We start from the raw sequence: 27,001 nt of genomic DNA on the forward strand, positions 1-27,001 counted from the left end.
TGACACTCATGGTTGTTTCTGGAGAATCAGACATCACATTGGTTGAGAATTTGAAAATTAGGATCTAAAAAAAAAAAAATCCATTTTCTAATAAAAAGTTTAAATAACCTACCTTCAGCTCTTTCCTCTACATAAGAGATTTGTATCCTATTTTCTATACCTTCTATAATAAAAGTCAACAGAAATTTCCAAAAGGCCTTTATTTTAAAGAGAGAATTCTGAGTTTATTGGCTTCATTTTATCTACTTATTAAGATTCTTATCTCAGAGATTGTTACACAGTGTTCACTTAAGATGTATGAGAAAAGTCCCAATCCTGGTAAAGGATTTCAGGTAATACTGGAAATGAATTTTGTCCCGTGATTATTTGCTTTTACAAAAGCTCATTCTTCATCCTAAAGCATGACATACAACGTTACTGTTGCTGTTCTTTTATTTCACGCTGGATGTTATCAGTTGAGTTGTTTTCCATATCACTGTGTATTTTTGTTTAGAATCTCGTACATGGGAAGAAATTCTATTTATTTTGAATTAAACAAAGTACACCAGATTGATATGTGAAAAGTAGGACAGAGAAAAAAAAATGGGAGTGAGGTGAAATTCAGCCTGAAGATACTTAAAGTAATGCATGTGAAGGGCTGAAACAATTCTAGCTTCCTGGCTAGGAGTTAATACCAGTCAGAATACAAGGCCTCATGGTTATGGGAAGTGTGTGAAAATAGCAGCTCAATGCTAATAGCTGTCAAAAAAACCCCAGATACAGTACTGGAATTATTATGAATGGAGTGGAGAGCAAAGCAAATATCAATACGCTAAGGTAGTCTTTCATGGCCTGTGTGCATCTTGAATGTTGGAGGCAGATTTGGTCCTGTATCTTGAAGGATATGCAGCATAACTGGAAAAAATGCTGCGAGAGAGTTGGTGAGGATAATCGCAAGTGTGGCTTGGTTTTCATAAGAAGAAAACTAAGTAGGCTAAGACTCTTCAGGGTTGCAAAGAGATCTTTGAAGGGGGAAGGATGGTGGTTTATGAAGTCATGGCTGGCATACAAAACGTGAATAGGGACATTTACCTTCTCTTCTAGTGGAAAGATTAAGGGCTAACAAATGGCACATTCCTGAGTCCAGAGAAGGGTTGTTCCTTGCAGTCTTAAGTCTTGCCGTTCTCACGTAGGAATATTATTATTTAAGATTATTTTTTTTTTTTTACTGGTGGGAATCATCTATATATGCTGTTACATTGTTAGTCAGAAAACTAAAAGATGATGGTGCTTTTCAGCTAGACCTCTTTACAACTCATCTGTCTCTCTGGAATCTAGTGAGTTTTCATGCTTGAGAATAAAATGAGAATTGGGCTAATGAAACAAAAGTTAGCTATTTAAATACAAACACTCCAAAATGTTTTTAACTGCCTGCATGCTAATATATTTGAAATAATCCTTTCTACATAGCATTTGTGTGGCTTTTCTCAAGTAATAGTAAGCACTAGCTAGTTATCAATTCAGGCTTTGATTTTAGATGGAGTTACTAGTTTGTTTTTTCTCTTGTGTGAAGTTAAAGAAAACCACTCACATTCTTTATTGCATGCTAATGAATGCTTCATATTCACTCTGCATCTCTAAATCAGGAGTGTTGTTAGTAATCCCAGGAATGTTCCTTAAAATGTTTGTTTCCTCATTTCCTGTGTTTTCTATAAAAAATCCACAGTGGTTGGTGACTTCTGGCTGATTTGAGTTGACGCTAACATTTCACATTTGATATCTGTAGACGAACAGGTTCTCAGAAGTAATTGTGCAGTTTGATCCCATCAGGTGACATGTAGGATCACAACAGAGGTTATGGTGTTACTAGCTTATTGATCATATTCTCACACTCCTGTCAGTGCAGGCAGCCCCAGTAACCATGCAAAGGGTTGCAAAGGGGAAACAGCTGGTTGGGTCTGGCATGCAGGTGAGGCTCAGCTCAGAGATGTACCTGCCTCAGTTCACATACTTGCTCTTTTTGGCAGCAGATTATCAACCCATGTAATTACACATCACACAATACCAAGTTGCAGTAATCGACTTCTCACCAGTCTTCTGAGTCCTCCCGTTATGATACAGTGTGCCTGTTAGAAACACTTCCAGTATACCCAAGGGTTTTCTTTCTCTTTAAACTGTTACAGGCACTCGTTGGTGATAAGACATTGGCGTTTCGACTGATGGATGCAGAGATGTATACAAACATGAGTGTGCTCTCACCCCTTACTGCAGTTATTGATCGTGGAATACAGCTTCATAAAATGATTCGTCTCATTACTCATGCACTTGGAGGAGAGAGCTATCTGAACTTCATGGGTAAGTAATCTTAGGAACAAGTCTTTCATTTTCTCGTCTACAGAACACTTGGCAGGGAAATAAAATGATCTGTCATCATCTTACATCTACAGTACTTAATCACAATGCTGAAGTTTGGAGCGTAAGTGCTTTTTGTGAAGAGTTAGTACAAAAGGTAGTATGCTTTGTTTTTCCGTCTGTAAGATGCATTATAAGACAAGAAAGTAAAATCATTGTGGTTCTTAGTTGCAACAGAAATAAATTTTAAAAATATGGTAAGCTGTAGTTCGTGTTACTCTGATTTACAACTTGGACTAGTATTTTAATAGTTCTGCAAGTTTGTCAGGTGGCAAGCCTTGCCTCACGCAGCTGGGTTGTCTTTCATCTCTATTTTTCTGTTCTCCTAAACTTGTAACAGTGAATTTACTAAAGATAGCCCCATGCTTATTTCAGTTATTAATTGTTAGGAATTAATCTATAAATGACTTATATTTCATAGCTTCTCAGTGACGAGCAGGGGCTTAATGAGGTAGGCAAGGGCAAATCATAGAGATAGGAGGCACATTGAAGCATAGAATTAGCAGGAGTTAGCAATACCTTTTCTTATTGTTCATAAGCTGTAAAATACAACTGTTGCATTGCTTACTAACACTATTACTACAAGAATGTGCAATAGTTGGACTCATTAATCAGCAAGTTATAGTCCCATATAGTCATTTTAAAAGTTGAATGTTTTTCTTAAGTTTTATTCAAAATGCTGAAGCTATTTATGTTCAGTGCTCTTTACCACATTGACATTCCTTAGTTTCTTTGCAAAATAATCCTTACTTGATAGTAAAAATCGCAATTCTATAATGTGGTGTGACAAGTGTTGTATAGCAGTTTCATGGGGAAAAAGGGCTGAAAGCATGCAGCAGATAACCATCTTGGTTTTCTGACAATGAAACACCTGAAAATTAGAGATGTTCTTAGCTTAATATTGCCTTCAACTTTTATTGTTAAGTGTTTTGTATTATTAAGTTAAAGGGGATTGTTGGATGGATATTGCCTTTCTTGCATAACAGTATATTTTAAAATATAAATAAAAGAAGAACATTAACAAGATGATTGTGGCATTTGATATAAGCATGTCTGTACTGGTACATGTTTTCTTCCTTGGTATTAGAAGAGCACTCAAATATTGTGTTTATGGGTTTTCTCAAAAGGAATTAAAGCAGCTTCAGAACAGAAAAAATCAGTATATGGTATACTAGTAAAACTGTGGTTTTTTTTTTTCCCCCATAAAATGCAGCCATGCTTCCCAAGAGTAAATAAGAGTTAATGAAATAAATATTTATGAAGTATGTAGCTGGGCACTAAAATGTGCAAGGTCTGATGTATGTGGTTCCATTCAAACTAGTGATGCTACAATAAGAAGCTGGTGTTTAAAGAATACGCCAGCTGAACTGCAGATGTTTCTGCCCCAAATTGACTTGTTAAGGTTAGAAAAGTTATCAGTAATTCAGTGTGGCATGTTAAATCCAATGTGTCAATGCAGGTTGGTTGGTTAATTCGTATTATGCATCCTTGAGTACTGCAAATGTTTCTGTAACTACGTTATAGTTTGCTATATGTAAAAGATTGAAAGCTTGTAAAAATGATGGAGGAGAAAATGTAGGAATTCAGAATGCTTGCAGTCTGGTGTAATTAAAATGCATGTTACAGCATGCTATCTAGTTAAGCAAATAAAGTAATAAAGTAGTTCTTCAACTTTCAGCTTTGAGTGAATGCTGAAGATGAGGAAGAGAAGCGTGTGGGTTGAGGGAGGAGTGGAAATCTTCTTTCACAGTACCTAGAGAAGGCACTCCAGGTGCTTCTGTGCTTCCCTATGCTCTTCTATAAATATCTTGTTCTTTATTTTTCTGGAGGGTGGAGGGAAAAAGACACCAAAGCAACATGCTGCTTTCTCAGTGCTTTGCTCACCTTGAAGGAAAACAAATCACTCTTCTGATAAGGAAGATACGAGGAGTGCAAATCTGTGTTCTCAAATGTAACTTAGATTTTTCTCTTTGAAGATCTGGAATAATATTTAAATATACCTGTGTCATAGTATCATTTTGTCCTCAATACATGCAAGCAGATTTCTCTCGAGAGAAGTTGTGACACATTGAACACCAAACACTGATGCTGCCTTCCTCTCATCTTTCTCGCTTTTCACACTGGATGGTTCTTTCTCTTTCTTACAGTTATCTGTAAGAAACCACTGCAAAAATCCAGCAAATGTTCTTATTTTTCATGTTTCTGTATGTTTAATTTTCACTGAAGACTTTTATTTTCCTTCCCAATTGCTTATATTCCACTGTAGGCAATCGATGTATTCAAATTTAGGTGTGGATAGGAAAGTTTTGTCATTTCAGTTAATTGATTTCCTTGTAACACAAACCATTAAGAACACTCTTTCCTCTGGTCTGTGTTTCAGTTTTCCATGCGGCTTTGCAGCTAATCTCTGGGGCTTCATGTGCCCATCTAGCGTGGAAGACTTAACCTAGAAAGGGGAAAACTCCATGTGCTTGGTTGAAAATGAAAATGATAAACATCATGCTGTAGTGAATGAACACTCTGGAAGGATAGTTTGTTTAATAGCAATAGTAAAAAAATACCAGTTGTTTTGAAACTTGTTCTATGTTTGAAGCCTCTGCTTTCAAAGTAGGTAGGGAGCAACAGTCCTAATGTAGCTGTAGTTTATTTAACCCAACTGCTGTTTTAGACAGAGATTTTAATACTGTGACTGGCTGTTACGGGTTAGAAGATGTCGCAGGGCTTCAGGAAATCGCAAAGATTACAGGTTTTTCTACACAGAAGCAGAAGCTTTAGTAGGGACACAGCTAGTGCTTCTCTAAGATTCTGCCCCAAGTAGTACACTATTGTCTGAACATAAATGGCACTTAAAGCCCCAAACATTCATAGTGTGTGCCTGTGTTAAATAGTGGAAATAATTTAATTTTTGGTTTACATTGGAAATAGTATGGAAAAGAACCTCAAGTATTTTTGTTTGCAGTGATGGTAATAATACATATCTGTTATTTTATATATTATATATTATATATATATTCTAAAACCAGAAATGTATATGGAAAAATATTTGGAGACTTTGATCTTACCCTCTCTAATATGAGGATTTGAAACCAAATCCAAAATAAACCTCTGTATTTGACTAAAATTCTTTAAGGTAGATCTAACCCCCTACAAAATAACAAAAAGGCTTACGATTTTGAGTTTACTTCCTCTATTGCTAAACAAGGCTAATAGAAGTTGTTATAAGGTATCTAGAATACTACAAGAATCTTCCCATCTCACCTTGAGAATGAAGCAGTCACTGTTGTTACCCACTGGATGATAGTTAACTTCAGTATAAAGACTGTCACATATTTCCTGAAAACAATAGTTGAACTTACCACTATAAAACTACTCATACTGTACATCCCTTCATTTTCCTTTGGCTTCATTTTTCATCCTGTCCCTGTAGAAAACTGTAATTGTTACTTTCCTTTAAATGTTATTTTTCTATTCTCTTGCTCCTTGCCCTGTTTTCCCTGTACTTTAGGGAAAACCTGCAGAATGCAAGAGCTGTGCCAGTTCTTCAGTGAACTTATTTCCATGTTCTCTGCGTAGTTTGGAAGATACATGTGTTTGTCTAGATTTAGACAAGCAATGGCAGCTGCTTTCTTGCCTAGAATAGATATAATATCCAGTTTGGGGGGCCTTAAATAGCATTTTTGGTCCTTGGCATCCTTCATGGCACATTTACTCGTTTATGCCACTGTAGTATATTGCTTTTCAACTTGCTAACTAACATTTTCTTGCTTTCTTCTTCAATTGAAATTGGCTTAAACTCAAATCTATTGATTTAAATGGAGATTAGTTCCTACATGAACCTCTAGCACTATTTTTCATGACTTTTCAACAGCAAAACAACTCTTAATTAGGCCTCCGGAGACCAAGTCTCTCTCCCTGCAAAACAACTTTTTTTATATATGTAGAAGGTAGAAAGTGATTTGCACTGGAACATTTTTTGCAATCATGACCATTGACTGATGGTGTTACCATGTGGGTTGACATTTACGTCTGTTTCACTAATATCGAATTTATCTCTAAGACTTTATTTTCCTACTTGTTAGTTCATTTACACAGTACTTTAATTTCTCTATGCTTAGGGGTTTTTTGGATGCATTGAAACAGTTTATTTCTCTAATGGTTTGGTAGGATGAGACCTTGTTCTGTCTTTGGCCTTAATAATGACGTAAAATAAAAATGCTCTATATCATCTATCACTTTGAGCATTTCGGAGAGAGAAATGTAGGTATTTTTCATTTATTTACTTACTTTTAAACTAAGATTTTGTAACGTAAGGCTTTTGATAATATCTTGACAAACAAGGAAAGGAATGGTGAAAAACTATCAGTAGCACCAATATCAGGGTGGGAAATACGCATAGAATTTAAAAACATTTGAAATAAAAATGATACAACATAACTTACAATCTAACTGGTAATGTTACTTAGAATCTGAAATATTACTTTTATTGATACCTATTCTTGATAAAAAAGAAATGTTATTAAACCAAGGATATTTAGCTTAAACCTAAAGGGGTTTTGTTTTCTTGGACATGTAGGAAATGGATCACTCTGAATTTTTAAACTTTCTCATGCTTATTACTTGTTTGCACTGGTTACAGTGTGGCTTTTTAGACAATAACCTAAAAAATGGCCTTGAAGAAGTAAATGCTCTTTAAAGTAGTTCCCTTGAGCCAACTCCTTTTGATAAACAACCTTGAAGTGCTCAGTTGGTAAAGACTGGAATAGAATAGGTAGTTTGAAGTCATTGTATAATATGCTTACCTAGTATACCTGTCCCATGTGCTTTCTGTGCTGCCAGTTCTGCCAGGTAGTTTAATTTCATGGCAGTCTGACAGTAAAAATTACCTTCATTTTAAGGTAGAAAACAAGAAGTGTATAATCTGAAATCATACGTGCAGTTTGTTAAGCCTTTTTGTTCTCTAGTAATAGAACGCCTACAACTCTGTTGTATGCCCCCAATCACAACTTGGGGGAGGCTATTGCAGGATGAAGATAATCAAAATATATAGATTAGGCTCCATTAGTTGCTTCAAGAGTCTCTTCCGGAAGGTCTAGAGGTGCAAATTCTTAATATTTGTTGTTCATTTAGGGCTGATCAAAACAATCTTCATTTTAGGGCTGATCAAAACAATCTTCATTTCTACCCTACTTAAAAACATAGGGGGACTGGGAGAAAAGCAGTTAAAGGGAAAGACCGTCTTATAATTTAAAACTAAACAAGACACATGAACCTGTCTAATCCCACCTTCTCTTCACAAATTAAGTACATCCAAATACTACAAATCTCACGTGAGAGTTGATTGTAATTCCTCTGTCATAGGGTAGGGAAGAAAGCTCCATACATCTGTATATGTCATTTGCATACATAAAGAAAATAGCTGCTAGCAGCAGTCTATGTATGTGATAGTGAGTTGATGTTCACATTATGTGTTCTCAAGTCGGGAACCTGGAAATGGAACTCTTGGTAGTCAACAGCATCCTCAGAACTGCTCAGGAATCAATGGTTGCTCTCTGTTCATGGTAAATCCAAGTAGGATTTTACAGGGTAGGAGAGAGAGTAGTCTGAATTGGGGTAGCTGTTATTTTTTCTTTTGGAGTAATGTTGATGTTTCCTTAGTTTATTCCTAAGTCTTAGGTCTGCATGCTATCAGGTCTGCATTTGGATAACCAAAAAATAGTAATCATTTGTCTTTTTCAGAGTAGGCTTGTTTTGTTTTCCCCTTTTTGTACCTTCTTCAATAAATTCATGTAATAACAATGTAGTTTTCATGTAGAATTTAGCTTCTGCCTTGTCACAAAGCAGAGTAATAATGTCTATTTTCTAGTTAAGCAACATTGCTAATGGCATGTTAGTAGTTTTCTGAATGCCAGATGTCTGCAGAAATGCTCTACCTGATAAAATCTAAATCTGTGCAAGAACTTAGTATGTAAGAGCAGGGAAAAAGGGTAAGAATGCCCCATTCAGACACTGTGGTTAATGTTGTTTATGTTAAAGCTTTTGTCTTCTTTCTCCTGTACTGTTCTGCTGAGTGTAGTTCATACACTTTTGATGCTGATAAATTATAAACATTTGTTTTGTTACTTATTTCTGAAAACCCCCAATGTTGGAAAAAAAGCTTTAGTAGCCTCTTACTACACCCAGCTTGCTTTTTACTTTTGCTCTTTGCAGTCTGTCTGTACCTGGCTGAAAGAAAAATGTTATCTATTTTGTCCCAAACAGTCTACCTGAAAGCAAAAATATTTCTTCCAGATTATACTTTGTAGGCTGGCTTCTAAAGTGAGAGAGAGGGGTGAAATGAACTGTGTTTTCATTTACATCACAGTCAAGTAATTAAGCAACACAAAGCTGTAGTGAGCTGGTGTAAGAGCATGCATAAGAATCTGTTAATCAGCAACCCTGCCTTTGGCAGTGTATTGTTCTTTCTGAGACTGCTTTCTGGCAATGCAGAACAAAATAGAATTAAACCCCACATGCTACTCAGTAAGGTTGTTTTGAGACATGGCTGAGTAGGTGACATTTTGTATTAGTAAAGTCTGAATAATAGATCCTTAGGCATACATTCCAATTTGGATTTTAATGTGTGCAGTTGTGGTAATTTGAAATGAGTTCATCTCAGTAGTGTCATTAATTCCCCAAATCAATTTAGTTTAAACTGAGATAACACTTTATGATGACATTGGAATAAAAAGATTTCTTTATGAGATCAAGAACTTATTATTTTCACAAGCACTGTTTGGTAGCTTAAAATCTGCTCAATGTCTTAATTTTCTGAGGCCATCAATCCAATGCTCGCTCAGAAAACAACACTTAAAGACCAATGCAAATTCAAGTACAGAGGCAAGATATTTTCTATTCAAGTTTTCAAAAGAAGTGGTAAAGTCTGTGGAGTAAAGCCTATTAAAGCATCATTTATAAATGGTGATCTCCCTTCTTAGAAGTCTTCTGAGGTCTTCAGTTTGAAATTTAAAACTATGCAGGCTTCAAATGTCATTGGAATTTATCACTGCAAGTGATAGGCTACATGATTTAATTTGGAGTACATTTCTATTGCAATTTGTTATAACCTTGTTGAGGTCTACAAAAAGAAAATCTGAGAGCTCTCTTAATCCATGTCAAGAGATTTAATGGATAAAAGGCATTTATATAGTAGCAGTCATTGAGAGGCAGCTATGTATTGGTGTTGGAGGGAAGAAACCTGTGCGAGGTAGAAGGCAGACCAGAAGAGTACAAGGGTGAGAAAGGCAGGAAATCAGGTTGGTACTGGAGTGGAGCTGCAGGCTCCATTAACCCACAACAGTCAGTTTATCATTCCCGCTAAAAAGATGCATTCCTGTACATAATTCAGGGTAAATTATTTCTGTAAGCTCATGGAAATCGATAAAACCACAGTGAAAATGAGGTATTTTATGAAGTTTTACTTCAGAGTTAAGTATTATGAGGTTAATCTTGTGTATGAATCTGGAGCTGATTTTAGTAAGCTCCCAAGAAGGGAGAGGAGGAATTTACAGTGGAGTAAATTAGAAAGGGAGTTTAGGAAGAAGATGAAATTAGTTTTGGCTGAAAAGAAAAGTAATACTGTTAGACTTAATTTTTCTATTCTTTTATATTTTGTTAATAGTACTCATACCTTTTGAGTGGGAATGTTGACTATAAAATACTGCTTCTTTCTTAATGTATTTTGTAAAGTTGCAAGCCGGGAAGAATAACAGCACAAGTGACTAACAGCTCAAGGAGAACAAAGGATTATTCACACAGCCAAAAGTACTAGTGCAGCCTTTGTATGGCCAGAAGCCTAGGACTTTTGCTCAATCAGAATAGTTATTTTGATCTCTTTGGAATTCAGAGCAGATCTGGCAAGCAAAGTATCTGCAATGAATAGCTTCTTAAGTAGCATTTTTTAGGAAGGATATTTAAAAACACTTCAGTAATCCACTCCTGATGTAAGAGTCAGTCTGTAGAGTATGAAACATCTCCCTTAAACTCATTATTATTTCTTTTCAGGCTATTAATACAAAATGCTTCAGGAAACCCTGGGTCATCTGGATGGTTATATTGTAGGTCAGCTCCTTTTGCAGCCTAATTTCACAATCTTTATCTTCATAATGAAAAAATATATGTTCTTATTTCAGAATATTAATGCTAAGAAAGAGATCTGAAAGAGAACATTACTCTGTTTTAATGTACAGTGTTGGATGGGCACCATGATTGCCACCATTTTTCTTGTACTCCTTACATTGGTGAAAAGTACAAACTTTGGGGCTGTTGTGACCCATACTTTTTACTAATTGATATCCTGAAGTAAGACCACCGTTTTATTTTTCTCTTACTATAGATTTCTGTATAGGTGTCTTTTGTGCATGTGTTCTCCCTAGGAATGGGGGAATACATGTCTATGACTTTTTAAAAACAAATGAACCTTAGCCCAGGATGAGCTTTTCTTTGATATTTTTTTTTGTGATTGGTTTTTAGTTCACAATGGCTTCCACCATCTTAGAAAGTGAGGAATTCTACATAATATTACTTGAAGGGAAAAGTGCAGGAGGCTGAACATGGATGGACTTCTGTAACTCAAATGTTTTCTGTAGTTTAAGCAAGCGTAGTGGGAGTGCTAGTATCTATAGATACCAAAATACTGTGTAAATATATATTTTATTTTCAAGACTTCTTCACTTGTCTTATTGTGCTTTTTCCCTCCTTGTGTTCTGTTTATCATAGAATCATAGAATGGTTTGGGTTAGAAATGACCTTAAGATGATCTAGTTCAAACCCCCCTGCCATGGGCAGGGACACCTCACCCTGACCAGTCTGTCTTTGAACCCTGCCAGGGATGGAGCATTTACCATTTCTTTGGGCAACCTGTTCCAGTGCCTCACCATCCTTACAGTAAAGAACTTCTTCCTTATATCTAACCTGAACTTCCCCTGTTTCAGTTACTGTAACCTAGTAAGCACTTCTGAAACTATGCTATGTGGCAATATTATGTTTGAAATAACAGGTTACCTTTTCTTAAATTTTATCTCTGTGTGGGCCTTACATGCACTTTCTTGCTTTAATGCATGTCATACTTGGTGCTAAAGCATTGATTTACACAGATCAGAGAAATAAAACATGATCTAGAACAAAGTAATTGGAGGTGCTATTTGGGGTAGTTCTTGTTCCTGCCTGCAGGTGCTTTGCAAAAGAGAAATTGGAAGTTTAGCCACATCAATCTCTGTTTTTAAGTTCCATTTTATTTCTGGCTTTGTCATGAGGGTTGCTACCTTCTTCCCTCCCCCAGTTTAGTCCTGAGTTTTGGAAGGTTTGCTATAAACTGCTATGCCTTTTTATGTCAAACTTAATAACAACTGTTCAAAGGCCATAAGTTGATAAGTATGCCAAAATACTGATGTGTTAATTTCAGTAGATGTAGAGAAAACTTACCTTATTTGTGCAGAATTCTCTGGTAATTTGTTGTTTTGTTTGGAGAGGGGAAAAAAAAAAAGCAAAATCAGTAATGCTATACTCTGGTCCCAGTGCTGGCTGCAACTAGACTTAATAATATAGGAAGCTATTTATTGATATCCTGCCTTCCTAATTGTGGGAAGGAGGGGGGGGGTGTGTGTCTTGATTAAAAATGGGCAAGCAGGGAGTCTCTTAGTTTAAAATAGTCTTAATTTCCCAGAGTTTAACGTAGACATAGTTGAAGTTTTCAGGAAAATCGTGAAAGTCCCTTTTTATATTTACTAGTTGCATTTCTGTTTATAGGCCAAAAGTACTGTACTTTTAATTTTTCATTTCCTATGAAGGCTATTGCTTGGTTTGAATAAGAACACAGGAATGAATCTATTGCTTATCTCTGAAAACTTAAATGCAGGAAGAGGCCTGTAGAAATAAATAAAATTTATCTTAGTAAAGGAGCTGCCTACATGTTATATACTCTTGGTAAGGTTTTGATTTGCAGTGTCTTCTGTTGTATGACTGTTGAAAATACTGAGAGACTAGGCATTTTAGAACAAGGCAGAGAAAAAGCATGATCTGTGACTGAAAGCTTATGTTCCACTTGTCCTCAGTGCCTAACTGTAAATGTGGAAATGCTTGTGCTAGAAGTACTTCTGCAAGGAATATATATTGAAAAAGCGTGTAGAAAGCAGTCGTGAGTATATTGGGTTTAGAAGTTGCATGTTTCTTTGGGAAAGAAGATTTTATTTTCATCTCCCGGTTTATAAGGGGATGATGTGAGCTGTGTCCAAGATACCAAGAGGCTAGGCTTAGCAACATGAGTTTTTACTAGTCTTGTGGTACAGCCCTGTCTCTCTGTTGGGCCCTCCCACTATTGCAATGCACTATCAGGTTTTCAATGGGAACATTATTTTGTCAGAAAACACATCCATTATGATTTAAAAAAGAAAACAAATAATGAAATAAGCTACCATCATAGCATGGCTGTGTGAAAGAATGGAACGAAACAGAAGAGAATGAATTATAATACTGGAATTTTTTTTTTTTCAGAAAAGAGTGTATTTCCCTTTGCTTCAGAAGGTTGTTTTCCCTTTTCTTTGTTAAAGAAGATCCATGCAAAGCATTTATCACTTCAGCAAATTTATTTTTTGTTAATAAAAAGGTCAAAGGAACGAAAAATCATTACTGAGTAATATTTCATATGTCCAATTCAAAATGTCTTTGTGCAAGTAATCTCTAATGGTTTCTTGTCTCTGTTTTGTGTTTTGCATTTATCACTTTGCATTTCCATACAGCATTGCCAGAGGGGGAGAAGAGAAATCATCTCAGCGTTTGTACATATTTGGCTTTACTCAAATAGTTGGAACATACTTTTCTGACGTCAAAGTTTACTTTTTCCTTCGATAAAGCATTTTTGTCTTAAAGGCATAAAAAGCATTATGTGCTTCCTAATATGGTTGCCATACATTTTCAGCTTGGAACCTAAGAAAGCTGTATAACTCTTTTGTATCCAGTGCAGTGACAGCATGAAACATAGTGCTCTGAATACATACATATTTCAGTGAAATAGAATGCTATTTTTGGAAATAATGTTTTAGAATAATTAATGAATACTTGCATACGAAATAAATTCTAGCAACTAATGTGTTAGAGAGAGGAGCAGTAAATGTTAAGGTGTTCTTTTAGTAAAAGAATCCTCAAGGAAAAGAAGTTGGAGGTGGCTACTTAAATGAGATTGCTTATAATATTTGATACAGCCAGTTTGGAAGGATTTGTTTCAAAACTTGAAAAAAAATTAAAATTTTATGATGTTTTAAGCAGCTGTAATGTAATCTAGAAGTAACTTCGGCTCTGATTCTCATTTATCAGTGTAAATTTATTTTGTGTCTATTAACTTGTTGTCGCAAGGAAAACCTAAAATGATTAGTTATGTCTTGAAAGGCTTACAGATTTGTTCTGCTTTCAGCTGATTCAGGTCTTAGGGCTAATTTAAATGTGTTTCAAGCATAAGATGAATACTGTCATGTTTGCATCTGCATAGATAGCAAATTGTTGAAGTTCAAACTCCGAAGGGATAGCTGTAATCTGCAAATGAAGAGGCACAATATAATGGAGTGAAGAGAGGGGATAGCTTGCAGCAAATCTGTGTCTTGGAAACTGAATCTCATAGTTTGGCAGTGCTAGACCATTCATTTACAGCTATTTACTTGTTTCCTAACTTCCTTTGGACGGAGCTGATTGAGGAAAATGTGCGTTAAGTTAGACAACTAGTCTTGCTTCATGATAGCTTCCTTTCTTCAAGAAACAACTCTAGACAAAAGTTAGCATTCTGATCTATGAAGACACTTGTTTGGAGTCCATGTAACATTCCCAGTTGCCGCATGGATGCACCATCCAAAATACAACTCTTCTCCCACCTGTATCACCAAGCCAAGAAAATGAGCACTGGATCGATTGCCAGTGAATGCTACCAGATGGAGTTGGATAGATTTCTTTTTAGTATTCCAATTTCATCTTTTCTCACATTCAGGAAGTATCTAGAGTTGTAAAAACCGTACTTTTCCATTCCATCGTGTATATGCCAGTCACTTCAGGCAGGTCACTTTGCTCACTCTTAATATCTCAGTTTCTAACCTAACTATATACTCAGAGATCATCTTCTTGTCAATATAAATGCAGCTAAAGATACCAAAATGCATAGCTTTGGCTATCCTGTTGGCTTTGGGTGAAGAATAACATAGACCGAACAGTGTCTGCCTTCATAAAAGTTGGTGCCATGAAGCTCTTCTGAGGCTTTTTTAAATAATAAACAACAAGAAACAAAACAAGAGCCATCACCAGTAGACTGAAGTCTAGCAGGTATCTAGATTGGCATGTGTATTATGCCCATCATCAGGAAATGCTGGAGTACATTAGTGGGTCTTGGACGTCCTACTTATTTGAGCAATTTTCTATACTAAAATCTGAAAATTGGTAGATGAAATATGAAATTGGCAGAAGCTATGCCTGATGACACTCTTGAGTACCTCTTAAAAGCTCTTTATCAAAAGACACATTACTAGGCCAAAAATGGCCAAAAATCTCTCTAGTCTTTCTGCCTGTAGTGAGAATGATTACCTGTAAGAAGGGGAATAGAACAATGCCACTTACGCCACTGCATCTTGTGAATCTTCTGATGTCTTAAAACTGTTCCTTTAAGACATTCCTCATTGAGAAGTACAAGAGGAGGAGAATGTGGAAGATTAACTAAACATGCAGAAAGGGCATTTTCTGCTACAACTGATTTTTCAAAGAAATTCAACTTTCAGGTTCAGTCTGGTTTGCTTCCCTATTTTGTTTTAAATTTCAACACATACCTTGTTTTAAGCCTTTTCTTTCAGTATCACAAGGTTCGGATTGTTTTTTTTTTTTTTTCTCTTGTGTCCCCACATGCAAAGAAAAAATAGGATGAAGTCTTCACTAGGCAGTTATTCTCTAATCTGACAGATTTTGGAGGCTGTATTACAAATTACTTCCTACTTGTAGCAAAGCTGTCACCAGTACCCATTCTCTTAAGTTCTCCTTCTATCTGAGGGGCAAAGTTTTGCTTCAGCTTCCAAAGCTATTGCCTGCTGGGCAATTGCCTACCAGCTTTATTTAAACCTGCTAACTGGTTTTAATTTTTTCCTATATTTTCTCTTTTCCTGTATTTTTTTCCTTTTACCCATTTCCCAGTTGTGTTGACACTGGTTTGACTTACAGGCGAGTCAAGACTATCTTTAATGACCCTTGTAAATCTAATCCATCAATTCATAAGGATACTTCTAACAGGCTGCCCTAGCCTTTGCAGTAGTTGCAGTCTCCACGTGCAGGCCCATGCTGGCAGCACAGTCCTCAGTTACTCACACAGGCACCAGCTTCATGAAGTTGCTATGTCTGTGCTGTACAAAATGATTTGATTTGGAGTTTTTATGTCATAGTCTGAATGCATGGCATCAGAAGTACTCAGTGTCTGATGTAATTAATTGTGTAGAGTATAGAGGTAATGCTTTTCAGTGACTTGTTCTTAATGACAGCCTATCTTTATGCTATTCTGGTGTTGTAAACAGTCATTAAATATTTTAATAATATGTAAGCATTATGTTGCTTTATAACTTCCTTTATTCACATTACAGTGTAAAAAGATGGTTCAAGGATCAAGTTTAAGATACTTTAAAATCAAATTTTGTAACATTTCCATCCATATAAAACGTAGATGCATAATGTCCTTGTGAAGCAATTGCAAATCTATGCTAAATTTTGAGAGCTGATGTCGTGAGTGTTCCAAGACTTGATACTTTTGTGGAAGCAGCATATATCAATGATTTTAAATTAATGCTGATGTTTAACATCATGCAGTTGCAGTGACCCATCTGACAGGCTCATTATGTCCTGCAGAAAGTTCAGAAGACTTTCTGAGAGTGAGACTTGGTCCCTATTTCAGTGAGAGGGAGAGAAAACATCAGGGTAGTTACTGCCTTGAATCAGTCAGAATTACAGCATTGGAGGGCTTTGCTCATTAGTACATATCTTTTGTGCACCTTCATTAGTAGAACTCATTTACAAACAGGCAAGGCATTTCAATCTGCACCATACCTTTTCTGTTCCACAACTGGAAAGTTAATATACTGATTGATAGTCATAAGTAGTTCAGTTGATGATGAGGCAGATGTGACTCTTCTTAAAACCTGCCCTTTTGTAGCAGGGCAAAGTAGCAGAGGCTGATCACCTGAGTACTGATTTCTGACTGTTCTTTCTGAACAAAACTTGCAAGTGTCAATATCCATTTCCACAGAGCAAAAAACACCCCAAGCCCAAAAAACAAATGAAACCCCAATACAAATAACCTTGTCTTTAGGCATCCTGGCTATGACTGACTGCAATGAGCGAAGATCTTGCAACAGATTATGCTGTCACCATACAGTTGTTGTGCCAACACTTTGAAATATGCTAAAACTAATAAACTTCACTTAGAAAAATGGCTTTCAAGTGTCTTGTTAAGAGTCTTAAATGAACCAGTCACCTTCTTTCATTTCATATATAACTATCTTAAACCAACAAAAAACACAGAACAACGAAAAAACCCAACACAATAAATATCCCCCACAAAACAAAACCCCCTTAAAGATAACAATGGATAACTTGAAAGGGAGAAAAAGACTCAATCAATGAATACACAAAGTAGATAAATAGATGGGGGATGTCCTTCTGATACCTAGTTTAATTATGTTTAGACCAAAATAAATAGTTACCACTGAGGTTGCTACTTTTGAAACATACTATGCAAAGCAGAGGTTCATTCCTTGAAATACCAGTATATTTCACAGCTTTCCAAATTAAGATGAAACATCAAATTCCTGTGAGGTGAAAAAGAAAAGAATTATTTCCATTTGATAGAATTTAAACTGTTTATAGTGATGTTTTAATCGCTTTATTTACTAGTAAGCAGAAGGAAAATGAATCAGAATGTAAATGTACTATTTAATTTGGCATAGTGCAAATGCAAATTTGAACCTCTTTCCTTCTCAGGTTGCTCAGAATACACTCCCACAAGGAAATTTTGGCAGGTTTTTATTTTTCTAGTTTACATTGCCAGGTTTGACTTCTGTTAGTGTCATTCTTTAACCACTTAAATCTGTTGTCTGATTAATGAGAATCCCTATCTGAACTAGTGTTAGATAGGGTTTTTTTTTTTCAAACAGCAACATGCTTTAACTCGAGTTATTAGATAAAAATTCCTTCTAAGACACCAGAAAATCGTATTGAAACACTGCTGGTGTGAGAGGAAATGCTGTAAGATAATGCCTAAATCTCTGATGTGTTGTGATTTGGATTTGGCAGTTTTGCTTCGTCTTAAAATAGAGCTAGCGTTGAACCAATGTTTGTGTTAGCAACTAGACACAGATCTTACTGTTCTTTTCCAAGACAATATCTTGTGTAGAGTTGTTCTGTTCGGTGCTTGAAGTGTGACTGTGGGGGACAAATAAGAGCAATGTCACTCTTTTCCCAGTGACATGTTGCAATTTTGTGGGTCAACAGCTGTGCTTGGAGGCCTCGCAGCAGTTTCTGCTGATTGCTGCAGGCAGTCCAAGTGGGCTAGGCTGGACTTATGCAGAGTTACTTATCTCCCTACAAGGCAGCATGGGGCAGCTGATAAGCAATATCTTAAAGCTGTAGGGAGGCAGTGACTGCCGGCTCAGAGTTTCAATTGGATTTTTGCCTCTCAATCCCTGTGACCGGCAGGGTAGTCCAATCTCAGCTAGCCCTAAATTCAGCAGGGGCCTCTACCACTCCTGGTGCAGCATCTTGGCCTTTTTTATAACCCAGCTTTTTCTGGCTCTGGTTCAGCCTTTACTCTCTCCATTCTTCGCACACTGCTGTTGGGTTAAATAAATTCAGTCACACAACCTAGCTATCCACTGGTAAACTCAAGCATACATATTTGGGATATATTTTGGGCCCTTTTGTCTTTTATAGCTCATGTAGTGTATTGCTGTCTGGAAATGGTTTAGTATGAGTATTTGGAAGTGGCAGTATGACGCATTCAGTTTCACTTGTTGCACACACTTGGAGTCCTTTATCTACACATACAATTCTTTTAATGAATCTTCTTATCTGATGTATCCCATCTACTTTAATAGCTGTATAGGAAAGCAGACTGGGCAACTGCGAAATTCTATCTCAGGGTTGTTTTAAACTGTTAGTAAAGCATATGACTCTCAAAATGTGGATTATGTATTTTATTTTTCCCAGCATGTTGGAATTTTACAGATGGCTAATATTTTATTCATCCCCCAGCAGTAGCCCTGAAGCAAAGGGGATCGTTGGCCAATCTTTTTTTAGTGTCAGTAGCTGGCATTTCTTTTCATCTGCTGTGTCTATATTAAAAAAAAAAAACAAAACAAAGCCACAAAAAAAAAACACAGCACAAACAAAACAAGCCCCAACCAATGACAAACAAACCTGATCTAAACTTAAATCCTCAGTGCATGATTATTTAGCATCACCCTCCTACGTTCTTTTGCTGCAAGGTAGAAGTACAATAACAATTTAAGTGTCTTCCTGCTAAGTAGTGGAATTGAAGTAATTGTGCTGAACAGTAGGAATGCTGGATTTTGCCAGGGCTGTGCTTTTTGTCAGCTCACTGAGGCAAGTCTACTTCTTGAAATAAAATATATTGAGAGAGCTCTGTAAAAGAAACCTGGCTTTAAAATGCTTCCAACTCTTCCCATTTTGGAAGGCTTTCTGTATGCTGAAACACTGCTAATATGCAATTCTGGGTTATAACATTTGCCTTTCTTCTCGAAAATGGGCTTGGATTTACGAGCTGTGCACTACGCATTTTCATAGAGTCATAGAATAGTTAGGGTTAGGAAGGACCTTAAGATCATCCAGTTCCAACCCCCCTGCCATGGGCAGGGGCACCTCACGCTAAACCATCTCACCCAAGGCTTCGTCCAACCTGGCCTTGAACACTACCAGGGATGGAGCATTCACAATTTCCCTGGGCAACCTATTCTAGTGCCTCACCACCCTAATAGGAAAGAACTTCCCATGTTTTAACCTGTTACCCCTTGTCTTATCACTGCAGTCCCTAATGAAGAGTCCCTCCCCAGCATCCCTATTGCCCCCCTTCAGATACTGGAAGGCTGCTATGAGGTCTCCAAGCAGCCTTGTCTTTTCCAGGCTGAACAGCCCCAACTTTCTCAGCCTGTCTTCATATGGGAGGTGGGTGCTCCAGTCCCCTGATCATCCTCGTGGCCCTTCTCTGGACTTGTTCCAGCAGTTCCATGACCTTGACCTTGTTATGCTGAGTACACCAGAACTGCACACAATACTCCAAGTGACGTCTCTTGAGCAGAGTAAAGGGGCTGGATCACCTCCTTCAACCTGCTGGTCACACTCCTTTTGATGCAGCCCAGGATACGGTTGGCTTTCTGGGCTCAAGCGCACACTGAAGCCAGATCATGTTCATTTTCTCATCAACCAGCACCCCCAAGTCCTTCTCTGCAGGGCTGCTCTGAATCTCTTCTCTGGTCAACCTGTAGCTGTGCCTGGGATTGCTCCAACCCAGGTGTAGGACCTTGCACTTGGCATGGTTAAACTTCATGAGGCTGGCATGAGCCCACCTCACAAGCATGTCAAGGTCCCTCTGGATGGCATTTCTTCCCTCCAGCATATAGGAAGGGTAGAAATACATTGTCAGCATAGCAGTGTTGAACCAGCCTCAGGTAGAGGGCAGGAGACAGCTGGCAGAAGAAAGATTTAATGTAGGCTCAAAGTAGCGATAAATCATTTTAGGAGGAATCTTGAGAATCATTTTCCTTGATAACATAGGTAAGAAGTGGTTCAGAGCTGCAACCAGAGGAATTCTCTGATGGCAGAATTGACCTGTTTCAAGAAAGCAAGACAAGGGGATCTCATTAATACATACAAATATCTCAAAGGCAGGTGCCAGGGGGATGGTGCCAGACTCTTTTCAGTGGTACCCAGTGGTAGGATGAGGAGCAGTGGCCATAAACTAAAACACAAGAAGTTTCACCTCAACATGAGGGAGAACTTGTTTATGTTGAAGGTGTCGGACAACTCAAACAGGCTACCCAGGGAGGTTGTGGAGTCTCCCTCTCTAGAGATATTCCAAACCTGCCAGGGTGCGTTCCTGTGTGACCTGCTCTGTGTGGCCCTGCCTTGACAGGGGGTTTGGACTGAATGATCTCCAGACGTCCTTTCCACCCCAGTCATTCTGTGATTTTCCCTTCTGTTTACTTGTTTGAAATACTGTATAGAATTATGTGAAGACTTAGTGCTGTGTTAGTATTTGTTAATCAAAGTATAAGGCTTTATTTTCTTTGGAAGTGTTACAGCATTTTAAAAGTTGAAGGTTTCACCGTTAGTATCTTTGAATGTGGCTTCATTAATATATATTGAAGAGTCCTAACATCTGTCACTTGGGCTGTTTAGGAAGTTTTCTGTTTCAAATAAATGAGGTATTTAACAGCTCCGTTTGTATTAAGCTAGTATGGAGGAGTTTGGAGAAGTGTCTGACACTGTATAGTCTTGCACAAAACTGTGTTTCCAGGCATCTTTGTTCCTTGCCAGCTTTGACATCTATTGTAGTCCTCTCTGTAGTGTAATAAGCTTCTGGTGAATGCCCAGACTCCAAAGGTGATCTGGTAATTTTCTATTTATTATTATTTTTGTATTTATGAGCTGCTTTTTTAAATAGGCCAAACTTTTAATTTCAAATTTTCTTATTTCGTGCTGTTAACAAATGTATAATTAATTTTAAATAGATTTGTTCCTATTGCAAGAACAGAATATTATTAAACTTTCATTTTTGATGCATATCATATGAAAAGCTTTAACTTTTATGTGTATCAAACATTATTCTAGTGGTCTCTCTCTTCAGTTTACATTTTCTTTCTCTTTTAGTAACATAATCCTTTATATACTGTTTCAAAATTAAAGGATGCAATTCTGGACTCACTGACACCAGTAAGAAAACTGCTGTTTATTGAATATATTATGACAAAAGTTTTGCCATCTCCATGTGACCTCATCCTTTTCCAGTCCAGTCCTTGATTCACTTTTTAAGCCCATTATCCTGTCAGTCATGGTACCAGTCTCTGGTCAGTACCCCACACTGAAAGATTTTGCTGCAACTTCTTTCATGACATCTTCTATTTAGGAAAGTTTCCTGTCATAGATTTTGTATGCCTTAGCTGAGGCTTGTTTTTACTGGGTCTGGTTTTAGTTGTGTCATATTTTTGACATTTTTCTTTTCAACCTTTTCAATGTGCTGTGGAATATTTCTGCTCCTAAATATTTTAGTGAGCTCTTGGAAGCGGTTAAGTAAATAATGTATTCTGTGTATGGACACATAGAGCATAGTAGAAATGTCACAGTATCCACGTCAGTCTCATTTTTACCAAGATGCAGCTAATATGAAACAGCAGAATGGGAATTGTTTCAGTGTTATTGCAATGAAAATAATTCATATTGTTACTCATTTTTTTGAAAGACTGCCTCAGAGCATGGAGTAAATTTTAAATCTGAAATATATTATTCTGCACTGGGGGAGGAGTGTTGAAATGTAAACTTTCAGGACTGAAAGTTTCTAAGAGTAGGTTAGTAAAATAACCCATCCACTCAGGGTCCCTTCTAGTCCAGATAACTGATCATGGTACTCTTTAAGTAAGTATGAACTGCAGAAACTCAAAGTTCCTCACTAAAGCATCAGAGGGAAAACATTCATCTGCCCCTAGGAACTGAATACTGTTGTCAGTGACATTGCTAGTATTTCATTGAATACTCTTTTGATGGAACACTACAAATAACAAATGAAGAGAATATTTATTCCAGATAAATGTTTTGTATGTGTAAATACAGTTCTACTAAATATAGACATGCTGGAACAAGCATCATGCGCTCTGCTTCTGTTGAAAAGTAAATCATAGTAAGCAGAGCCACGGTTTGTCCAGTTTGTCTGGCTGTTCCTCTGTGTAAGTAAGCTCCTCCACCATGCAGCCTTTCCTAATACAGGTTTAGAGGTTGTGCTTCTGAGAAGAATCACTTATTTTCTTGTTACTTGGCTGGGTTGAGGTTTTGTATGGTGTGATAACTCCAACTTTTTAACATCAGTAGGAAATAAGTGAAGACAGGACAACTTTGATAGGAAGGGGGAATGAGAAAGAAGCAAGATACTGGTGTGCTACAACCTGTATTAATTATACTTAATTTCAAATACTTTGAAGAGAGGGCACAACTGTGCATAAGTGTTAACAAAATTTCACCTGAAACATAAGACAGAAAGAGCTTTGGGGTAACCAAGCTAGCTGCTCTTATGATATGATATATGGGAATGCATCAGCTGGCTAAGAACTGTTTAAGGGATGTTGTTTAAGATGGAACTATAAGGGAATGTATTGGTTTCAGAATCTATGAGCAAGCACAGACATCTTAACCAGCTCCTGCTTTGCTTTAAATTACAGTAATTCTCCCCCAGAAGCCTACTAGATAAGCCAGACACAGCCCTTGGAATTACGCAAAGGCAAACTACGGTGTCAGCTGTATCATTTTAATAGCTTATGAATTTAATAGAGATGAAGTAAAATGTATTTCACCAAAGTTTGAGGTGGGGGTTTATTTCTTTCATTTATATTATATTTTGCAGCAGTATTTACCTCTTGAATTCAATTGAAATTTTCAGGAATTACTTTTCCAGTTTAAAACGAAGATGTATGAGAGAGAAGAATGTACCATAACTGGGAGAAATGTCTTTTAACAGGATTTCTGTTCCTCCTTTATTTGTTTAATATGATCTGTTAGGAATGGAGTACAATAAATATGATTTGAGGAGAGTATTTTAGAAATACCGCTGAACTTTAGAAGAGCTGTGATCAGCTAAATATGTTATAGAAAAAGCTAGTTAAATATTGCAGGTTGCAGTATGTGTACAAAAAAAAAAGAGATCCTTTGATAGAGAGGAAAAACTTCATGACACTTATTCTCAGGTGAAGATTAGCCCTATCTGGGCTTGACAGCCTGTGTACCAAGCAATAGCATGATGTGATTTGAAATGGCTGGTATATTAAAATAGGAAAATCAGAGTACTGGACCTTTTAACAGTAATATAAAATTAGTACAGTATCTTGCAAAAGCACAGGCTCAGCAAGCATTTGTCGGCTTCTGTAATAAAGAAAGAGAAATTGTGAAGCCTCTTGAATTTAAACAAAGTCTCTATCCCAATATTTGCTTTCCTGGGTTATTTGTTCATGTTAACTTGTGCCTGTTTGCCTTAATGACTGAAGGAAAAATAAAGCTAATCTGTTTGCTTTAAAAAGGTATTTATTGTAAGTGAGGTATATTCCAAAGGTACCTATTTTGGAGGAGAAAAGGTCAGTAAGCAGTAAATGACTTTTTATAAAAGTATAAAAAGTAATAAAATATTAGTGATGAGTACAGCTTCTAAAGTCAACATTTTCCTGCTGAGCAGTGTTGTACAACTTTCCATTGCCAAAAGCTGTGTCATGAATAATGTGTTTATATGCACACCAATTTTCATAGGTTTGTCAATATTTTTTATGCTGTACTTAATTCTTTCTGCTGTGAGAAACTACGTGGTCATTTCTTGGGGAGTAAGAATAGAAACCAATTTTCAGAGTTCTTGAAATGTTTTGAGTTTGATTTGAAACACTTACAGACATGTAAGTAAAGGGAGGAGGGTCATTTGCAGAATCTCCAGGATCATCACAAACAAGTCTCAAACTTTTTGAATCCATAAGCGGTTTCTCTGTGACCAGTACTGGGGCTTCTTTTAGTATAGAAGTCTCAAAAGAAGAGATGGAATGTGTATTGTCCCAGTTAAGGTTTTGCCAGAGCTGATATTCCCCAACACACTAATCTTATTTTATGAGATGGTTATGTATAAACTGTCACAACTACCAGTAGTTATCAAAAGGCAAAAAGCTGTGGTTCGTAAATCTAAAGATAACACTGTGTAAAATTCATTTTTGGTTATCTTGAAGGAGGGGTTTATGTGATCTATTTATTTCATTTCTTCATATCTTCAACAATTAATCATAGATTTTGGAAGAAATTGGAGATAGTATTGTAGTCTGATCCTTAGGATGTTGGGGAGGCCCACCATCATCATTTTCTTCTGGATTTCTCAAGGCAGAGGGGGAGGCTTAAAGCCTCAGCAGGAGAATATCTGCTGTTTAAAAGCTTGGATATTCAGATAATAGGTAGGACATTTGAAAGGGCTAACTACCTAGGCTGACTGTGAAAATGCAGTACAGACTTCCATGTTAGCTTTAGGAGTATAGTCTGTAAGTGGAGTGGGCATTGTCATGGCCTAAAAAAAATGGAGCCTGTGGACTATATTAAGAGGAAACATCGTTTATGATTCTTGTATTCTTTGGTCCTTTTCTAGGCACTTGTTTTTAGCCACTGTTAGAAAAGGGCAACTGAATAGACATAAAATTCTGATTCAACAGGTTTTACTGGTATATTAAGAAACAGGCCTGGAACATCATACCTACGTAGTGTTAAAGCTATACTTCCAAACAGTTTGCTGTGAGAAGTTGAGATTGAGAAGTACTAAAGAAAAGAGGGGCTGTAAAAGCAGAAAATATTGTTATAATAGAAGCCTTTATTTAGTGCTATTTAAATTAAATCAATATTATTCTGGTGGAAGAAACTACATTTCCAGATAAACTGTAAGATTTCTTCTTGGAGCAACAAGTCAGACATGCCAGGGAATTCGTCGAAATTCTGTTCTGGAGCTTCCCTGGATCTTCTAGTCAGCTGCTGTGGATAGAGTACTGTATCCCTGGTGCGATCTAGGATCATTTTAAGGTCTCAGTACTTTCCTATGTCTGGGATAGATTAGAGGCGTGGTTGTGGTTTTTCATGGTTGTTATCACACCAGAGGAGGGGCATTCTTTGATCCTTTAATACAGGCAAGGTTAACCATCCCCTCTCTTCTCCAATAGAAGATATGGAAGATCAGAGTTTCAAAGCAAACATGGTATTTATTCTGATTTTTGTCTTATCATAGACTGGAAGAAGACAGTATTGAGTATTTTAAAATAATGGGAGAAAATACTTCTGTCGCAGAACTGGCTTTGCCAAGACCTCTCGTTTTACCATTACCTCATGCATGAGATTTCCTCTAGCCTGTGTTTTTTGCAAGAAATACAGCAGAATTGTTTGCCTGAATTTGGTTTTGGGTTGTCTTTTTTTTTTTTTTTTTTTTCTTTTCAGGACCAACATATCATTGCATACCAGTGCTAGAGAAATTAGAAAAACGTATTGTTGTATTGATGACAAAATTAAATAAATGCTTGTAATGAAGATCATCCTCTCGTAATTTGAAGGCAGTATTGCTTCTTACTTGTTTTTAGTAGTATGAATGTTAAGAAGAATATCTGGTACAAACATGAGTAAATACAAAGTATCAAAATTGCTCAATATCCAAAAACTTTCGCAACTAGGGTAAAGGAGGATTAATTCTTTGAAATATTCATATTTTTGAAATAACAAGAAATATATGCTAGCTAGATCTGACTTAACATTGATTCTGTTTATAATCTGCAGATTATAAAGAGATTATATTATTATTTAGGTTGAGAAAGTTGGGGCTGTTCAGCCTGGAGAAGGCTGTGTGGAGACCTCAGAGCAGTCTTCCAGGATCTGAAGGGGGCCTATAGGGATGCCTGGGAGAGACTCTTCTTTAGGGACTATAGTGACAGGACAAGGGGTAACGGGTTAAAATTTAAACAGGGCAAGTTTAGATTGGATATTAGGAAGAAATTCTGTCCTGCTAGGGTGGTGAGGCACTGGAATGGGTTGCCCAGGGAAGTTGTGAATGCTCCATCCCTGGCAGTGTTCAAGACCAGGTTGGACAAAGCCGTGGGTGAGATGGTTTAGTGTGAGGTGTCCCTGCCCATGGCAGGGGGGTTGAAACTGAATGATCTAAAGGTGCTTTCCAGCCCTAACTATTCTGTGATTCTATGATTGTTGCATTGTCACCATTGCTCTCAAAAGTAGTGAAGTTAAATTCAAATCAGTTACAACTCCTGGATGAGTAGGTTATCTGGCTGGTGTAAATTGGTGTAATGTTACTTATTTTGATAGAAATACGTTAAGGTGGAACTGTTGAAACGTTGTCCCAATGTGTCCAGTCCCCAGTCATCAGTGTTAAACAGGGTCTTTTCGTAGTATTTTAGATCATTTAAAAACTTGTTCAGCCTTTTACACCTAATTAAACTTCTTACCTTTGATGTATAAAATAAACTACTTGCTTTAACTGTTTTTAAAGTATTTAATGTCATACTTAATTCAAAATGCAAACAGAACAAAATAACAGACATCTCTTGACACTGCCTGCTGCATCTTTTAAATGTGATTTCAGTTCTGCTTAGCCTAATTTCTTGAGAGAGAATTGCTAGTAGAGATGTCTAAAGAAGAGAGATCAAGAAAACTTTCATGACCTGTGGGGTGCAGCTTCAAAGCTGTCATCAGCAGCATAACTACTTTGCAGTATAAATGCATTTCTAGCCTAATAAACAAGTGTGATGTAAATCTTCATTATAGCAGTAGGAAGTTAATT

At 36.9% G+C, this 27,001-nt stretch overlaps 1 protein-coding gene across 1 annotated transcript in view; it reads left to right on the forward strand.

Annotated features, from left to right (window-relative positions):
- The window catches only part of GBE1 (1,4-alpha-glucan branching enzyme 1), a 149,437-nt gene that overhangs the window by 92,019 nt on the left and 30,417 nt on the right, over positions 1–27,001 (forward strand). The window contains exon 12 of the mRNA XM_061453971.1: positions 2,163–2,334. Coding sequence (XP_061309955.1) covers positions 2,163–2,334 — 172 coding nt within the window. The remainder of the gene's footprint in view (positions 1–2,162; positions 2,335–27,001) is intronic.

Source organism: Pezoporus flaviventris, unplaced genomic scaffold, assembly GCF_033815535.1.
Source record: "Pezoporus flaviventris isolate CSIRO_AGI_PZ_B2104156 unplaced genomic scaffold, CSIRO_AGI_Pfla_v1 ptg000015l, whole genome shotgun sequence".
Lineage (NCBI taxonomy): Eukaryota > Metazoa > Chordata > Aves > Psittaciformes > Psittacidae > Pezoporus > Pezoporus flaviventris.